This window comes from Cladophialophora immunda (assembly GCF_000835495.1).
Source record: "Cladophialophora immunda strain CBS 83496 unplaced genomic scaffold supercont1.3, whole genome shotgun sequence".
Classification (NCBI taxonomy): Eukaryota; Fungi; Ascomycota; class Eurotiomycetes; order Chaetothyriales; family Herpotrichiellaceae; genus Cladophialophora; species Cladophialophora immunda.
In genome coordinates this window covers 5392386-5409242 of record NW_015622543.1, presented here as the reverse complement: position 1 = coordinate 5409242, position 16857 = coordinate 5392386, and the positions used below count along the sequence as shown (strand labels likewise).

At 51.2% G+C, this 16857-nt stretch overlaps 4 protein-coding genes across 4 annotated transcripts; 1 reads left to right on the top strand and 3 right to left on the bottom strand.

Annotated features, from left to right (window-relative positions):
- Positions 1-3107: 3107 nt before the first annotated feature.
- Positions 3108-4499, bottom strand: PV07_06226 (uncharacterized protein; the record flags this gene model as incomplete). The annotated part of the gene is made up of 1 exon (XM_016393181.1): positions 3108-4499. One exon carries the CDS (start codon positions 4497-4499, stop codon positions 3108-3110), a length of 1392 nt encoding a protein of 463 aa, XP_016250700.1.
- A 579-nt stretch (positions 4500-5078) lies between these two features.
- On the bottom strand, positions 5079-7340 carry PV07_06225 (uncharacterized protein). Its single transcript, XM_016393180.1, has 4 exons — positions 7255-7340; positions 7128-7195; positions 6252-7044; positions 5079-6199 (listed from the first exon to the last, which is right to left on the bottom strand). Exons 3-4 carry the CDS (start codon positions 6642-6644, stop codon positions 5162-5164), a joined length of 1431 nt encoding a protein of 476 aa, XP_016250699.1. The 5' UTR covers positions 6645-7044; positions 7128-7195; positions 7255-7340; the 3' UTR covers positions 5079-5161.
- A 616-nt stretch (positions 7341-7956) lies between these two features.
- Positions 7957-9383, top strand: PV07_06224 (uncharacterized protein). Its single transcript, XM_016393179.1, has one exon. It carries the CDS (start codon positions 8068-8070, stop codon positions 9259-9261), a length of 1194 nt encoding a protein of 397 aa, XP_016250698.1. The 5' UTR covers positions 7957-8067; the 3' UTR covers positions 9262-9383.
- On the bottom strand, positions 9313-10353 carry PV07_06223 (uncharacterized protein). The gene is made up of 3 exons (XM_016393178.1): positions 10048-10353; positions 9791-9954; positions 9313-9700 (listed from the first exon to the last, which is right to left on the bottom strand). The coding sequence occupies exons 1-3, from the start codon at positions 10308-10310 to the stop codon at positions 9477-9479; spliced, it is 651 nt and encodes a 216-aa protein (XP_016250697.1). The 5' UTR covers positions 10311-10353; the 3' UTR covers positions 9313-9476.
- Positions 10354-16857: the final 6504 nt, after the last annotated feature.

Genomic DNA, 16857 nt, shown 5'->3' with positions numbered 1-16857 from the left:
CCTGGTGCGCAAAAGGCACACAGACCCACGACTAGTATCTGGAACAGGGTCCTGCGGAAAAAAGAGGATCGAAGGTGCGCGGGGGAAACATCATCTGCTGAATCTAACTGTGGAGCGGAACCGTTCTGAAACTCCGTGTCTGAGGAAAGTGCAGTCTTTCCATTGTTGGATAGCGTCGCCATCTTGAAGGCAGAGCGCAGCCGTGTATCTTGGAGTAGAACTGAGAAGAGAAGCCTTGATAACAACCACCATGCTTTGAGAAAGAAGCCCGCCTTGCTCACCTGTAGGGCTAACTTTATTATATCAGGCCCAGGGGATATACGCCACTGCTCCTTCCAGACCTCGAAGTTAGACAGAGCGCGGAAATGGGCGAGAATATCCTCGCCATATAATGGGGCGATCACGCAAAGCACTCAAGTCGTGGCATGATAGTGAACTAATCCTCTTTGGCGTTATTCGAACCGTTGCTAGAGCCAAATGCGAGCTTTGGCCGGGAAGCTAGAGCATTGTTTCCAGCAGGTCCAGCCCCACCAGGTCCTGTCAGTATGATAGACAAATAAGATGCTCAAATTGCGAAAGAGGAACAAAATGGCGGACTAGATACTTTGTCTCTTCGGGGCTACTATTCGGATCTGGCCCTGTTTCTTCTATTAAACCATGTGCTCGCTTCGCCGCATCACCCCATTCCGACGGTCCAGCAAAGTGGACTAGAGTTAACACGGGTGTAGAGCTCTCAGTTCTCTCGATTAACGAGGTTGTATTTCGTCTCCACGACCGTCCTCGGCTTTTCCTCGTCGTGGACCCCGCACACCTTGGACGAAATTGCAAATTGTCTCGCTTCCAACACGGGCGTGTTTGGCGAGAAATTTGGAATGAAATCGCTGACCGTCCACTGGGTGCGATATACCAAGGGCTGAAACCCTACAGTTGGCATCATTCTGTTGAGTTGTAAAGTTACCAACAATCCCTTGACGTTTGTGAGGAGAGTTGATCGGTACTTTGTCAGTCCCTCTTCGCAGTCCAAAATGATACGTATAGCCTACCAAAGGTGACAGCACATGTCGGTAGAATCCAGAACTTTGCGTCCTGTTCCTGATCATAGATGTGGACGTCGCTGGGAAACATTGGCTATGCCATCCTTACATATGGATGATTTAAGTTGGTGGTGGAAGTCTAGCTATTGCTCGTGGTGAATAAGACCATTCCTCTTGTCAGACATGAAGCAGCGATGAGTGGTACTTTAGCCCGAGGACAGGAGGAGCATTGGAGAGTCTCTTTAGACCAGAGAGGTATGTCCCAAGTTGGTCAAACCTGTAATAGAACATCTTGAAAGAGCGGATCTGCCAGACGTTGCTCCAAATCAGATAATGCAAGATTACTTTCAGGAGCAAAGCACTTGGAGTCATTCGCCATACCTGGACATCATCACCGGATGATAACATTACGGTTCACTATTTTCTTGAAGGAGATCGCTTTCTATAGCATAGAAGCGGAAAACTGAGCGATGATTCCTGCTGCCGAAGTTTCCATTCACGGCGATTTGACGGAGCTTTCGCGGCTCGGTATTCGGCGTTTGGCACAGCAAACCGCATCGCGGGGTGTGAAGATCCTGGGGAAATCCGTCTCTCTTTTGCCGTCTCCAACCAACTAATCTTGGACTGCTTGACCAACTGGTACTGGACATGGAGTAGAGATTGCTGTTCTGAAAAGCAGGACGATATATATGTGTCGTGTCAAATACACCTTCTAGAGTCCTTGGATCCAACGACTTGATCTGTTCAAGAGAACACCCAGCCGGCTGTGAAGACAACAACGATGGCCACGATGGGTTCGTCTAGCCGATGCTCAGCCACTTTCCGAAGGCTGCTGCTTATACCAAGACCAAGGTTTATCCAGCAACGTGCGATGAGTAATAATACGAAGAGAAGCCCTATCCTTGTTGCGCTGTCTGCACGCTCGGCTGCAAGAAACGTTCGAGTTCCAGGGACGAGAGGGCGCGATGTCATGGAGGCGGATAGACTGGCTGGCCGACAGTCCCGACGAGGACTCCATGTGACCCCGGTCCGCCAGCAGAGCGCCACAACTTCGAGCAGTGACAAGGACAGCAGCGGTGACATTATCTGCTCTGTGACACCTTCGCCGAGCGGAGATGGACGGACAGTCGCAACCGTCACAATCTCGAACGCGGCGCGACTGAACAGTCTGAACAGCAGTCTGATCGGCAAGCTGACGTCGACACTACGATCGCTCGCCAGTGAGCCAAAACTGAGTTGCGTCGTCATCAAGGGCGCTGTTTCAGAGACCAAGGTTGCTGCGTTCAGTTCCGGGGCCAATATCTTTGAGATGGCCGCGATCGACAACTACAACGACGCGAAGGACTTTATCTCACGGCTTCATGGGGCGTGTCAGGCAGCCAGGGACTTGCCCGTCGTCACAGTTGCACAGATTCACGGGCTGTGCTTTGGTGGAGCCCTGGAACTGGCGGCTGCGTGTGACTTTCGATACGCGACACACGAGTCGTCCTTTAGTATGCCGGAGACCAAGTTCGGAATACCTTCGGTTATCGAGGCGAGGCTCCTGGTCAATATCGTCGGCTGGCAAAGGACCAAAGAATTGGTGTATCTGGCAAAGGTCTACAATGCAAAGGAGATGGAGAAATGGGGCTTGGTTGACGCCAGCTACGAAGACGCTCGACAGCTCCAGCAGGGGGTCGACAAGGTAGTCGAGCTCGTCGCCTCCTATGGGCCGGAAGCTATGAGAGCCCAGAAGAGACTGGTCAAGCTGTGGGAAGAAACGAATCTGACCTTCGGTGTGAAGGCGGGAATCGACTCATTTGCGAGTATGTTCAGTGATGGCGGATCCGAGCCAGCTAAGTACATGAGAGAGTTCACGGAAAGAAAGCACAGTAAACGTTGAAGTCAGTATATTATTAAAGTCTCGTGATAGAAGCCTAAAAGTGTCCCAGTGTTGATACTACTTCTAATATCATCGTCTTCAAAGCTTCTAACTGGTGTATACGGATCATCGTCCGGCAAGGAGCGAGTCTCAGCGAGAACGAATTTCATACAGCACTGTAATGTCTTTGATTTATGAGCCACAGGGTTCATTCAGACAATCCCTGCCTTCCGAAATTCTGCCATTTGAGAAGTGGTATATTCGAGTTCCTCGAGCACCTGGGCGGTATGTTCACCCAGAACAGGCGGCTTTATCCTGACCCCTGCGAATTTGGTGTCCTTAAACGTGACCGGGGGTGCAATAAGGCTCAAAACTCCGTCTCTCGCCGCTTCAAAATTCTCTATTGTCGTGACCATCCCTCTGGCACGCGACTGAGGATGCTCCAAAGCTTCCACCACATCATTGATACCTCCATATGGCAAACCTGTGCCTTCCAATAACTGCATCATCTGTTCTTTTGTCCTTTTCTGAAACTCTGCCTGGACGACGCGGTTGATCTCATCTCGATGCTGGACTCGCCCATCATTCGTCGAGAAGCGTTTGTCGCCTGCGATCTCGTCAAGCTTGAGCGCCCTGCAGAATAGTTGCCACTGGCGATTGTTATTGGCGGCGATAAAAATTCTCTTGTTATCTTTTGTCACAAAACCTCCATAGGGTACCAGACTAGGGTGACCTAGACCATACCTTTCACCTCTTCTGCGGGCTGAACTAGTCTTGTCCAAGTTCAAGGCCGTGAGCCCGACGTTGATCAGCATACTCAAAGAAGTCTCGAACAGACTGCATTCAATCTTCGTTCCACGACCGGTTCTTTCTCGCTGAGCAAGGGCAGTCAAAATCGCTCCATGTGCATACAGTCCTGTACACATATCCGCCATCGCAACGCCAGGCTTGACAGGGGCGCTATCAGCTTCTCCAGTGACATGCAGAATACCGGCTTCAGCAAGAGCTATGGCATCGTAGCCGGCGCGGGAGCGACTGGGTCCACTTGTGCCGTACCCAGAAATGCTCGCATAGATCAATCGCCGATTTTCTGCGCTCAGAACATCGTATCCTAGCCCCATGGACTCGGCTTTCCCAGGCACGAAGTTTTGGACTAGAATATCGCTGTTCCGAACCAGTTTTTGGATGATCTCCAACCCCTGAGGAGATTTCAAGTCCAGAGTCATAGACCGCTTGTTCCGATTGACGGCCGCAAAGTAGAGGCTCATCTGTGGGTATTGGTCCTTCCACATCAGATCTTCACCAGAGACTCGCCATTGCCGAGTTTCGTCGCCAGTTCCGGGTTGTTCTATCTTGAGGACCGTCGCTCCGTAGTCGGCCAGGATCTGTGTGCAGTACGGTCCTGCAAGAACGCGCGAGAGGTCAAGGACACGAAGCCCACTCAGCGGCAAGGCATTATTCCTGGATCCAGCAGTGGATGATAGTAGCCTTTGGTGGATGCGAGGTTGCAAATTCTTGTTGCGCCTTGCGTTATGACTGTATATTGAGCGAAGGGATGCTGAAGAAAGGATTTCGGGCATTTGGCATTCCAACGCCTTCGACATCGTCTGTCGACGACACATACGTGTGGCTCTGTGCAAGAAGCAAAGCAGGCTTGCTGGACCGTGGCTCTTTGCTCACTAATGCGGGGGCTCAAGTATAATGTTCTTATACTCAGTATATGTAGGCTAACAGCTGCCTCAAGCTCTGTCGGAGAAAACCTCGTGGAGTGGATCTGTGCACTGCCACTCGATGCTTCCGCAAGGATGGGTACGAGTTGTCGAATCTATCATACGTCGAACTGATAGTGTGAAGACTTGATATGGGGCTTGTAGCATGCGCAATCATGGCAGTTGACGATAAGTTTGGTGAACCGATAATCGCCGTCAACTAGCCGAATCACCGGAGAGCCTGCGTCGGCGCCTCTAGCACCTCCTGACATGGAACGCATATCGTCTTAGCCCAATAGCTTGGATAGAGATCGCACATAAGTTGGTCTGGCTCTCTGTTTGTGCGTTCAGAGTGACAAGCGGAACTCGTTCTTCGGTGTATATAAGTGTATTATTGCCATTCCTCTGAAGGACAATCTTGTATGGTTGATTCTGGCGCCTATATTGGCAAATCTTCATCTTTCCAGTTCCAAACAGCTTTCGGTCTTAGATATTGCGGCGCTGCAAATGCCAATTCTCAGGATCCCATTTCCGTCGTTGGTTGGTCGAGGACATGATCACCACAGCCCTTCATCGTTCAAGTCAGTCAATAGCCACGTCCCACTCGAGTCCCATCCAGGCCAGAATGGTGCAACCTGTCCGTGAAGTCCATCCACGCCTTGGTGACCAAAAGCGCACGGCGAGTCGAACGACATGTCCGGGACTGATGGAGGCTCAACCACCACTGTTGGGTCTATTGACGTTGACGGCTCGAAGTGTTCGGCGTGGTCGGTCGCTGCTCTGCAAGCCCCCAGGCTGGTAGTCGGAAGAGAATTTGAGAGGCGATCCTGGCCCACCAGTATGCTCCATGCTTCGCACAATTCGGGGCCAAAATCTTCGAAGAAGAGAAGGGCGGTTGACGAAAGCTTTGGGCATGGTTCCGGCCACTGCGGCTGTTGCGACATGCTGCTGGCGACGTCCACCAACGATTTGAGCGCCCCCTTCGCAGAACGCCACTTCACGGAAAGCTCTTGCAACGACAGTTTGATGACATCAATTTCATGCTCTGCCAAGCTACGCAAAGCCGAGTATCGATACCCCGTCAATTGAGACAGCCCCGCAGCCAAGCTGAGAAAGGCGAAGTTCACCCTTAGATAGCGTAGCTCTCCTCGAGCCAGGAAGTCCTGGAAGATGCCACATATAAAAGAAGACGCCAGAAGACAGGTGGCAGTGTGCTTCCTTTGCGAGTCCGAGCTTCCAAACAACATCACCAAGCTTACGAAGTAGTGGATGAGAAGTTGTCGAGCTTGGAAATTGTATGAGCTTAAGGTTCGTTCTGATCCGTGATGGAACAGACGGAGCTCAGGGGGCAGATCTTTAACCCAGCGGTAAAGAGCGTTTTCAAACTGAACACGAGGACTGCCAGATAACTTCTGTCGCATTCGGTGTTCCGCAATGTCGCCCATGATTTGACAAATACCCACATAAGCCACGTATAATCGGCTGGTAGGACCCTGAACAGAGAAATCTCTCAAAGAAGGTGGACTCACATCACAATCCTCCAAGCATATTGTCCGCGGCCGGCCGAGGGAGGCAGATATCATGCAATCTCTAGCCTTGATTCACTGTCAGCGGTGCCGCCCGCCGAGGTCAGTACTAAAAACTTACAACGAGCGTCCACCATATCCTGCGTTTGAGGGCTGCGTGCTTCCCATCTGTTGGCTGCTTGTGAAGACCAACTTGATAGGCATACCGTACCCCGATACTCAACCAGAAATCACTATTGTCCGCTGGGAGCTCTTCAGGGCCTGCGGGGCTCCACCAGTGCAACAGGCAGAGTGACACAATATTGATGATTCTGTTCTTTTCATAGCCACAGTAGAACAAGGCTTTGGCTCTCCGATAGAAGTCCTCGGATGATATATTGGGTAAAAGACCAGAGGCCACCCTGCTACCGGCGAGGAAAACTGATTGCAGAAGTAGTGGAGATGGCTTGAAGTGGTCCTTTTCTTCCAGCCATGATCGCTCGACAATGGGCATCCACGGAAGGCAAAAAGTCATGAAGTTATCGACGAGGCTATTTTGCACAGACCTTGAGGGCAGATCAAATGCTCTTTGTAAGTATAGAATTGTTGAGTCAATCTCGGAAAGTTGAGAACTGCGTACACTGCTGTCTGCTTTCGCTTCGTTGAACGGGATACCCGGCGCGAGGTACTCGCTACGACCAAGGAAACATTCTCCCTTATCTGGGAGACTGTCATCAAGGTCGGTGCTGTCTGACAGCGTGCTATCAGGGATCAAGTGCGATAAAGGCACCAAAGATTGTCTGGACTGAGCCGGCGGTTGCTGTATAGAAGGCTGGCGCGACGGGGACCTCTGAAGTTGAGTGTGTTCTTCTCGACCTTGCGCAGGAGGGGGAGATGGACTAAGCACATAATGTTTACGTTTCCTTTGGTGCGGCCTGAAACTGCATTTTAGCTATCTGGAAAGCAGCGCGGATATTGACAGGGACTGGATCAACGTATGAAGAGAGCCGGTGCTTACTTGCAAACGTATTTTGCTACAGTGCAATTCGTACAAGGAAACTGACTTTCGGACAAGTCACATTTGACCTGGTGAGCCTCACAAGTCAGTAAGGGAGAGTATCTGTGCGAAGGCATTGGTCAGCGACCTTCTTCTTGTGACAGATTTGACAAGCAGCGCTTGAACGAGGCCGACTCCGCCCAGCGCGCTCAGAAACCGGCAGAGCACCATCGCTATGGCGAGATTGTGCTTCCGAGGTCATATCCATGTGTTTGGGGATGGTCGGGGGCGGCACCGCATCCGTGGTCGAGCGCGTAAGGGTGGCTATGCTCCTCGAATGGAGAAGTTTGGTGGTGAGGGAGAGACACTTTCTCAAAATTACCTACGTCTCTGCTAACTCGACACTAAGCCTCAAACGGAAGGAGCGAAATCACAGTAATTTCACTTCCCTCGGTATGGGCGAGTATGACGAGAAAGTCTGCCGACATCACCAGCCTCACCCTGATCCTCAGTCTTTGCAACATTCCTCTAAATCCATACATTTAGCACAGGGTGCGCTCCTTGGAAGCCGCTTCGCGCTCTGCTTCTTTATGCTCATTGTGCAGACAATTCAGTTGTAGCGAATCTTATTTTCTGGCCGCGTGTGGCCACTGCCCCGCCCTGGCTATTCTGTCGAAGCTGCCCGTTCCTGTTCATTGGCTTTCAAACTCTACTATAGGATCTGGAAAGAGCAGCATGGTGTTGACCGGAGAACAGAATGCGGACGCAAGTCGCTTTCGTGATCTTAGAAACGGATGACGCCACGCCGCCTAACTAGTACTTAGTTCGTCCGCCGGAGAAGCCCACTGACGGTTGTTTCACTTCTCTTGTGCATCGAATATATATCGTCAAAAAGTCATCCTTGACGGACAAGTCACATCCCAACTTTCAATCTCAAGGATTTCCATTTCGATCGGGAGCGATGGCGACTACAGTGCGGCTACTCGGGGCGCATTCAGCCAAACTCGATGCTGCCCCATTACCCTCAACGCTTATCACGTTTGAGCCTTTTGATCTGCCATCGAGCAACCAGCGTATCCTTGGTGCGCCTCACCCTAAGGACACAGCCATTCCGCTAGCATTGAGACCTTCTGTTCGTGATAGCAGCGAAATCGACCTAGATAACGTCGTCGACACTATCAAATCACTCCAAGCGCAAGGAGGCATTTTGACCGAGGCACTCGCCCGCCACGGAACTCTACTATTCCGCGGCCTTCCTATCCACAACGCCCAAGACTTCAGCAAGTTTGCTCACGCTTTCGGATACCATCCGCACGAAATTATTGGAATTGTCGTCAACAGACCAGTACTGGCCCCAAACGTGGCACCGGCGAATGAGGCGCCAAAGGATGTTCTGATCTACAATCACAACGAGTCTCCACAGGTCCCACATGCTCCCGAGTATATCTTCTTTTATGGTCACCGGGTTCCAGAAAAGGGGGGTGAAACACCCATCTCATCATCTCTGGAACTGTTTTATAGAGCGCAGCAGGAGATTCCCGAGTTTGTTTCTGAGCTCGCCGAGAAAGGAATTCTCAGCAAAGTCACCTACAAGGCGGAAAAGCAGTATGAGGGCGGATCAACTCTGAAGCAAGCATTCGGAAAAGAAATCCAGGACGGGGACAATGAGGCCACAAGGCGGGCGAAGATTGAGGCTCAAATTGCTCGGTATGGTCGCGGCAAACATACCACGTGGGAGTGGACAGAGGACGGTAGCATTGTCTTGACGCACCGATTGCCAGCTGTCCGAACCCAGCCAGAGACGAACCTCCCAACACTCTTCACGGGCCTGGCAGCTTATTATCAGAACAACCTGCACAACGCTAACAAAGGAAGAAAGAATTCCGCTCAACAACTTTTCGGCGACGGAACTCCTATCCCGGACAAATACCTGGCTCACCTGGCTAAAATCACCGACGAGATCCGAGTTCTGCACAAATGGGAGCGAGGTGATGTTCTCGTCTATGATAATATCATTGCTCAGCATGGCCGACAACCTTGGGAGGGCGAGCAAGAGGATCGCGTGGTTATGGCCAGTCTTTTCGACGGCCACAGAGTGCCTGGTGCTTACGGTGACGAAGATTGGGCCCAGGTTGTCCAGGCCCTTGACGGGTAGTACAAGACCCCGAGCCTAGAACTTCCAATCTTCGCTCCCTTCCCGAATGTTGTCAACATTACATTCTCTCAATCCTACTTAGGGTAGGTATGATATCTTTTTCGAAAGAAAATCCTATAAACAGGTCTATCTGTGCACCTAATGCTCCTCTTCAGACGGTTGGCCTGTTTTCGCCGCGGTGGCCCTCACATTCAGGAGCACTGATTTGCTTCACGCTAGAGTCCAGCAACCATCCCGTACGTTAGCACACCTTCACCGTTTGGTTGGGCCCACCCCTCGGCATTGACAACTCCCTCGCCTATTCTCACTTCCTCGACGGTCTTGAATCCCAAATGGGTATAGACTTCTCTTGCGTGCTGGTTGGTTGCTTCGAGCCAAACAGGGATGTTTTGTTCTCGGGCTTTCTGCAGGAAAGGCTCCACCAGATTCCGAATGGCGCCTGTACCAGAATCCAAGAGAGAGAGAGGTCAGCAATGCTTCAATAGACCTTGGTTCTCCCAGCCCATCAATCCCCGTGGTCGGATCATACCTTTTTCTAGCCTAGACGGCGACCGTGCAATCAAATTCAGATACCAGTAGGTTCGATCGCCCAAATGCTTCTTCTTGAGGGCGTCGAATTTCCGTCTATACTCGACAGCTCCTTCAGAGATAGCTGCAGAGTTTGTGACCGGCTTTTCAATCCCAGGAGGAAGCCTGTCGCCGCCTGGTCAGCTCGGAAAGGAGGGGGCCAATTCTTCGTCAAGCGGAAAGACTGAGTGGAGTGTTGTCTTGCGACTTTTCTCTTACCAAAGCGCCACCCCAGCCCATTCGAAAGTTTGAATTAGTATGCCTCCGTTCTCGAACCGGGTTTTGATGTGTGGCAGCCAGTATTGGACCCGATGGTCGAAATTGGCCAGTTTGGGGTGATCTGGCTGTGACTCACGGCCCAAGAACAGGTACCGATTGAGGGCGTCATTCGAAAACGCCGCCGCAATCACATGTGCGAATTTGTGCAAGCCATCCTCCCCGTGAACTGTAGTGGCAGTGCGACCAAGGGCAACAGCAGCCATAGTATGAGATTTAATCAGCTGAGGAACTGAATTTCTCGCACAGTCTACAGGCACCAGAGAAGGAAAATTGATTTCTATGTCGACGGTTCAAGGCTCGCTCCCTACGACAATCGGAGAAGTCCGTCGAGGATTGCTTTCAAAACAGCCTTGTGTACCCACCTACTAATGTACATTCGACCTCGCCAGTTGCAAAAGCGCGGGATTCGATCTGGTCGTGCTCTGTTTGGCGGATAGTTACGAATTGAGACCACAACATTTTGCTAAAGAACGCATTTGACCCTCATATCCCCTTTGAGCCTCTGCTGCCGAGGAGAAAACGGCTTTTCATTACGTTATACCGACATCTGGTTGGTCCATGGGCTAACATGATGTTAATATAGTCAAGATAATGCAATAGCTTGGCTCGAAAGCTTCATTTCATGAAAGACTTTGTTGCTTTAACCGTCCCGTGGGCCTGGAGATTCTCCATAGCAAAAGACTTTCACCCCCAAGGGAACCGATTGTGGATATGTCTCGGTAACAATGTGTCGAGGGGGTTCAAGGATATCGAAACGATGAAATTCGGGGAGAAGATTAGATGGCAAATGAAGAACCAGAGCCGTTGGATGGTTGGTTGGATCCGGGCCATCCTGGATCGCGTCTCTCCTGGGCGGATTTTCCACGTTTTTGTAGCCTTCTGCTTTAGTATGCCTACTAACCGAGTGTGCAGCTGGTCTGACGCTGATCCAGAAGACGTTACGAAATGTGGATCTTCCCACATTCTGGGCCTGACTCGAGTGATAGCACACCAGAGGAGCGAAAATTGCGCGACTTCGACTCTCGGCGTACGTCCACGCGCGGTCTGGGGCACTCCGAGATGTATCGTCTCTACAAGGGCAAAAAGCCGCACCCATCAAGTCGGAACCGACGGTCGCGGTGAACGCCGGACTACGTTTGATGGTGCAAGATCCTCTCAGAATCGCGACCATGATCCAGGCGCTGGATAGATCTCTGCCAGCCTTCGCGAAGGCGAAGAACTGCCGCCACGTGGGAAACACTCAAAAGTGGATTCAGTGGCATTCAGCGCCCCAGTGTATCTGTCCTATAAAGTCATTGCATGGACCTTAAGAAGTACCGTCAACTGTGTTTTTGCAGAAACTGTCCAGCATGGCTTTCGAAGTGGAGTCCAGCAGTTCAAGTATTGACCATGGCACTGCGACTTTTGTAGTAGGGCCTGAAAAGACAATTACTGCGTTGGAGGTGACCGACGACGTGCCAGATAGCCATGCCGCCAGGAGAGACGTTTCTGGAGATGTCCTTGACGACGGGCTACGGCGAGGTCTGAAGGGAAGACATTTTGTGATTATCGCGCTCGGCAGCATCATTGGTCCAGGCACATTCTACGGGCTAGGCTATGCGATCTACCTGTCTGGTCCGCTGGGGGCATTGCTTGGGTTTATCATTGTTGGCAAGTCAAGGGTCCCCCTAATTAAACGCTGTTTTGTTCCCCATGCTCATCTTCTCCAGGAATCTCGGTGTGGGTGCTCATGCAAAGTGTTGGCGAGATGACTACGTTGTTCCCGATCCATGGCGGTTTTGTCGAAGTAAGAGTGTCCTACCTATACCTGCAACCAAAACTAACATGGTGACAGCATGCCGGCCGATTCGTTGATCCAGCGCTGAGTTTTGCCATGTCGTGGCTGTATTATCTCATGTGGAGCGTCTTCCTCGCTGCAGGTGCGTTCCCCATCCCAAGGTCGATGCCCTTGTTTGATTAACGCCGAGAAGACTGGAACTCGGCCATCTTGATTTTACGCTACTGGGTGCCAGAATCCACGATGCCTTCTTACGCTTGGGCTCTCATCTTCTGGGCAGTCTTCTCCGTGGTCACGCTTCTGGGCGTGAATGTCTACGGCGAGCTGGAGTATTTCTTCGGCATGTTCAAGTTCCTCTCCCTCATCATCCTTTTCATCCTGTCCATCGTCGCGGATGTAGGTGGGTTCGGCGGTGGATATATTGGATTCAGATATTGGACGAAACCAACCGGTAAGTCCATAAGAACCTAGGCTGCTTTTGCCGAGCTAAGTCCTTCAGGCCCTATTATACACGGAATCGACGGATTCGGACAGGTATTCGTGCTCGCGGCAGCTTACTACGTCGGTACGGAGATTATCTCCCTCGCTGGCGGAGAATCGAGAAATCCGAAAAAGGACATTCCAAGGGTACACTACTTCAGAAGTCGTGAGCATTGCGACCTGGCTAATTCACATAGGCCATCAACTCTGTGGTATATCGCATCTTGGTCGTTTACATCGGCATGCCCTTTTTCCAAGGACTTATATGTCCATCGGACTCTCCAGACCTTCTCAATGCAGACTCGGTGGTTGCGTCATCGCCTTTCACGATCGGCTTTACAAAGGCAGGGTGGAAGACATCCGGCCATTTTGTCAATGCTCTGATAACAGTGGCGTTTGTCTCGGCGGCAAATGGCGTGGTATATGTGCAGTCACGCACAGTCTACTCGCTGGCGTTGACTGGAAGGGCCCCGAAGATCTTTGCTCGAACGACATCCCGAGGAGGTAAGCCTCACAAATGGACATGTCTCTTTCCACTCAAGCAACTAACTCGAACAGTTCCCTGGGTTGCTATACTTACCTCGAACCTTTGGGGTTTCCTATGCCTGATGAATCGAAAGCTCTCCGCGGGCCAAGTATTCGCATACATGACAAGTGTCGGAGGCACTGCAGCTTACATTGCCTGGGCGGCCATCATTTTCACTCACTTGCAGATCCGAGCAGCGGCAAAGAAACAGAACATCGACGTCAGCACCTTCCCTTACAAAGCGTTTGGGAGCATCTGGATATACCGCCTCAATTTTGCGTTCAATATCTTCCTCCTGTTCATTCAGGGGTATACTGTTTTCAAACACCCCTTCAACTGGAGATCGTTTATTGCGTGTTACATCACCATTCCCACCTTTTTCATCCTGTTCTTTGGGTTCAAGCTCTACTACAAGACTCATTGGTATGTACCGTTACATCTCCTCACAGGAAGAGTTGATGGGCTGATCGCTCCCAGGGTTCGTCTACATGAAGTTGACTTCTCGGATCGCCGAGAATGGATTGCTCCGGCGTCGAAAGCTTCATATGACTCTAGATCGTGGAAGAAGAAACTGTGGGACCTGTTCAAAGACTGACATCAAGACGAAAAAGATTTGCGGTCTGGGCTAGTTTGGTGCCTTCTCAAGAACGTCTCGACGCGAGGAGGTTCTCTTAGCCGATAATAGGCGCAGTCGTTCTTAAGAAAATCGTACATAGGCAAGTAAATCTGCATCAGTAGAGGGAAAGAAACTCCTTCATTTCTGCTCTATAAAGTGGTCAAACTCTCATTATATCGGCGATATCTGGGTATTCCAGGCCCCCTCTAACTTTGCTGTTGGCCGGTGTTAGGTCGTTCTAACACTTTATACGCCCTCTGCCATAGGGTCCCTTTGAGGCCGAATCCTGCTTTTCAAATGTCAGCCCTGGAGAAAAGAAAAACATGGGGAAGTGTAATTAGACTTCACTGAGATGATGTCCACTAACGGAAAATGCGGCAACAGGTGGCTCAATGCGAAACTTGTGTCTAAGAAACTGGGGACGTAAGTACACTGCCTTCGAAGGCACAAACCTTGGCCAAAGAGCTCTGGTTACATGATTGTGAGCGGGGATGGGGTCGACGAGCTGCATTCCTCAAGTGGCAATATCGGAAGTGGCACGTATTGCGGCGCCGGTGTCGGCCCAGATCGGACATGAAATGGTTCGCTGCAATCCTCGCAGCCTTGCCCCAACAGGGGTATTTCGGAGTCGTTAGTCCGGCTGTGCGCTTTGTGCCAACGAATAAAAGCCAATGGTATATTATTAGCTCCTTTAGGGTCTTTTGAGCATTGTAAATAGGGTCTGTAAGCGCGGGGCCAGGTGAACGCTGGTAGTCTGTTGCTATCTCATACTGTGAACGCAGCGGATGTGATGCTGCTGTCGAGCGTTTATAAAGACCGTCCGACCAGCCAGAGATACTACCAAGAAATCCTTTGCAAAGTGAACTTCAGAACGGCTCTCGAGAGTGGATACATAAATCGTACCCCAGACTTGGCCGAGATAAAATGAATACCATAACTGTAAATTACACGGCCGAGTTGGCGAAATTCGCGGCCAATGCCACCTTTTCCGCGATCCCATCGAGCTTCCTGGCGCTTCTACCGGTTTTCATCCTCGACACTTTCTCCGCTATGCTCGCGGGAACGGTCCAGCCCGTCTATCGCTCTGCAGTGAAGGCAGTAAATATCACATATGGAACGGGAAGCACGCATGCAGCGTACACCGCTCTGGACGGCACAGTCTCCTCGCTGTCGGGGCAGATGTTCTTGATGGGCCTAGCTGCAGCCGACTTTGAATTCGAGCATGTTGTCAATTCCGCTCATCCAGCTTCTGCAATGTTTCCAGCCCTACTATGCGTTGCGGCCGCCCACCACAAGACTGGCAGGGAGCTCCTCACTGCGATGGCGGTCGGATACGAACTCGCAACTCGGATCGGCGCAGCAAGCACATCGCAAGTGGAGTCGATCAGAGGTTTCCACAATCCCGGGCTGAATGGAGATCTTGCAACGGCTGCCGCGATTGGGCGTCTCATGGGCTGGGATGCTGACACCATCGCATCAGCAATGGGCCTGGCTGCTTCCAGTTCAGGTGGTCTCCTCGCCTTCGTCAATACCGGTGCCATGACCAAACGCCTGCATCCTGCTCGTGCAGGTCAACTTGGCGCTGAAGCAGCCTTCTTGGCCCACGCCGGAGTAGTCGGCCCTGCAGATATCCTCGAGAATCCTCTAGGGTTTCTCCATGCTTTCTCACCCAGTCCACAGCCTAACCTCTTGACCGCCGGACTAGGTACAAGCTGGACCGGCGAACAGATGATCCTGAAGCTTGCACCTGTCCATGCACGCGCCCAAGCCTTCGTGTATGCCATCAACGACTATCGAGCCAGTACGAACCAAACTTGGAGTGCGGAGGATATCAAGAACGTCACCATCTTTGCAGGGCCTTCGGTTCTGACGCCGAACAATTGGATTCCTCGACCTAATTCGCTTGTATCAGCTCAATACAGTGTTCCCTTCGGGATCGCCGCGGCTATAACGGTCGACTTGCGAGATCCACTGAACATGAATGATGCATTGGTGTCAAACGCAACCGCACTGGCGATATCCGCCGGAATGAGACACGTCCAGATTACGGAAAACGCCCAAGACATGACCGGATACATGACCTTCGATCTGAAGGGCCAAGAAATCAACATCACGGCTAACAAGTACCCGGGCACTCCTGGTGCTCCAGGATACGTGCAAGCGGCAAAGAATAAGTTCGCAAGCGTTGTCCAAGGCCTGTCTGTGAGTGCCCTGGGGTCTTCTGTGGAGAAGAGGATTGCCGATGTAGTTAACATCGCCGATGTGACGGTACTGTTAGAAGAAATGGTTGAGGTTGGATCCACTGCTGCAGCAAATTATGTGAATTGAGAAGGTTGTTCATAGTTTGTAGAGAAGGCGAGAGGAGTACCTATACATTGCAGATCCAGGTCCCCGGGTGGAATCTATTTCAGCAGGGTTCAGCATCTGTTCAAGAAATCTTAGCTTCAGCACGCAAGCGATCTTGGATTAATCCTCTGCCTGAAGGATTCTAGTTTAACAGTAATGGGGAATCAATGATGGGCAGGAGGTGGACACCATGTGAAATGGAAATAGCGGCGTGACTCCTGCTCCTTAGCACCTCAAGTAGCGTCAAAACGCCTGGAACCTCTAAAACCCTTGAAAAAGTGACAGTTAAGCTCTCTTCACAAAGAATTCCTCCTGGTGTATTTGTTGGGAAGACAGGTGTGCTAGGAGTCGTAAGTAGAGGCAGGATCTGGTCAAGCTGGCTTGGAGGCTGAGTGCGAAGTTAAGTGTAAGGCTCAGCCACATTCGTCTTATGTCATCGAATCACAGAAGCCCACGTAAGTACACCCGACTTCCATGGTGCACCTGGGCCATCACCAACCAGTCCCTTCCCAGCCATGACTACGGGTCAAGGCTGGATGTTCGTTTCTCCAGGTGGCGCAGCTGCCTATTTTTCTGCTTCTGGGAAGAGAAAGAACACGATAGATGTACCCCTCAAACAGGAGCCTTTGATATCATTACCATTCTCCCACCTTGCTAAGTGTCCTGGCCGTTCTATGAGGAGCTCCATGAGACCAGGACGATGTATGAGAAACTCAAGTTGGAAAATGGACTCAATATCAGGTTCCTCAAACTCGAGCCTGGTGTGACAGATGATCCTATTCGTTGCCGATTGCTACCTTCGTCACTGGAAGGAAATCCATCATACGAATGCATTTCCTATGTCTGGGACGGACTTCCTGGGAGTGCGACCATCGTCTGCGAAGGACAGCTGGTCGAAATAAAGGCCAATCTTTACGCCGCTTTGAAAGCCTTGCGATATGCAAATAAGGTCCGCACAATATGGGTTGATGCGCTCTGCATCAATCAACGGGATGACGCGGAGAA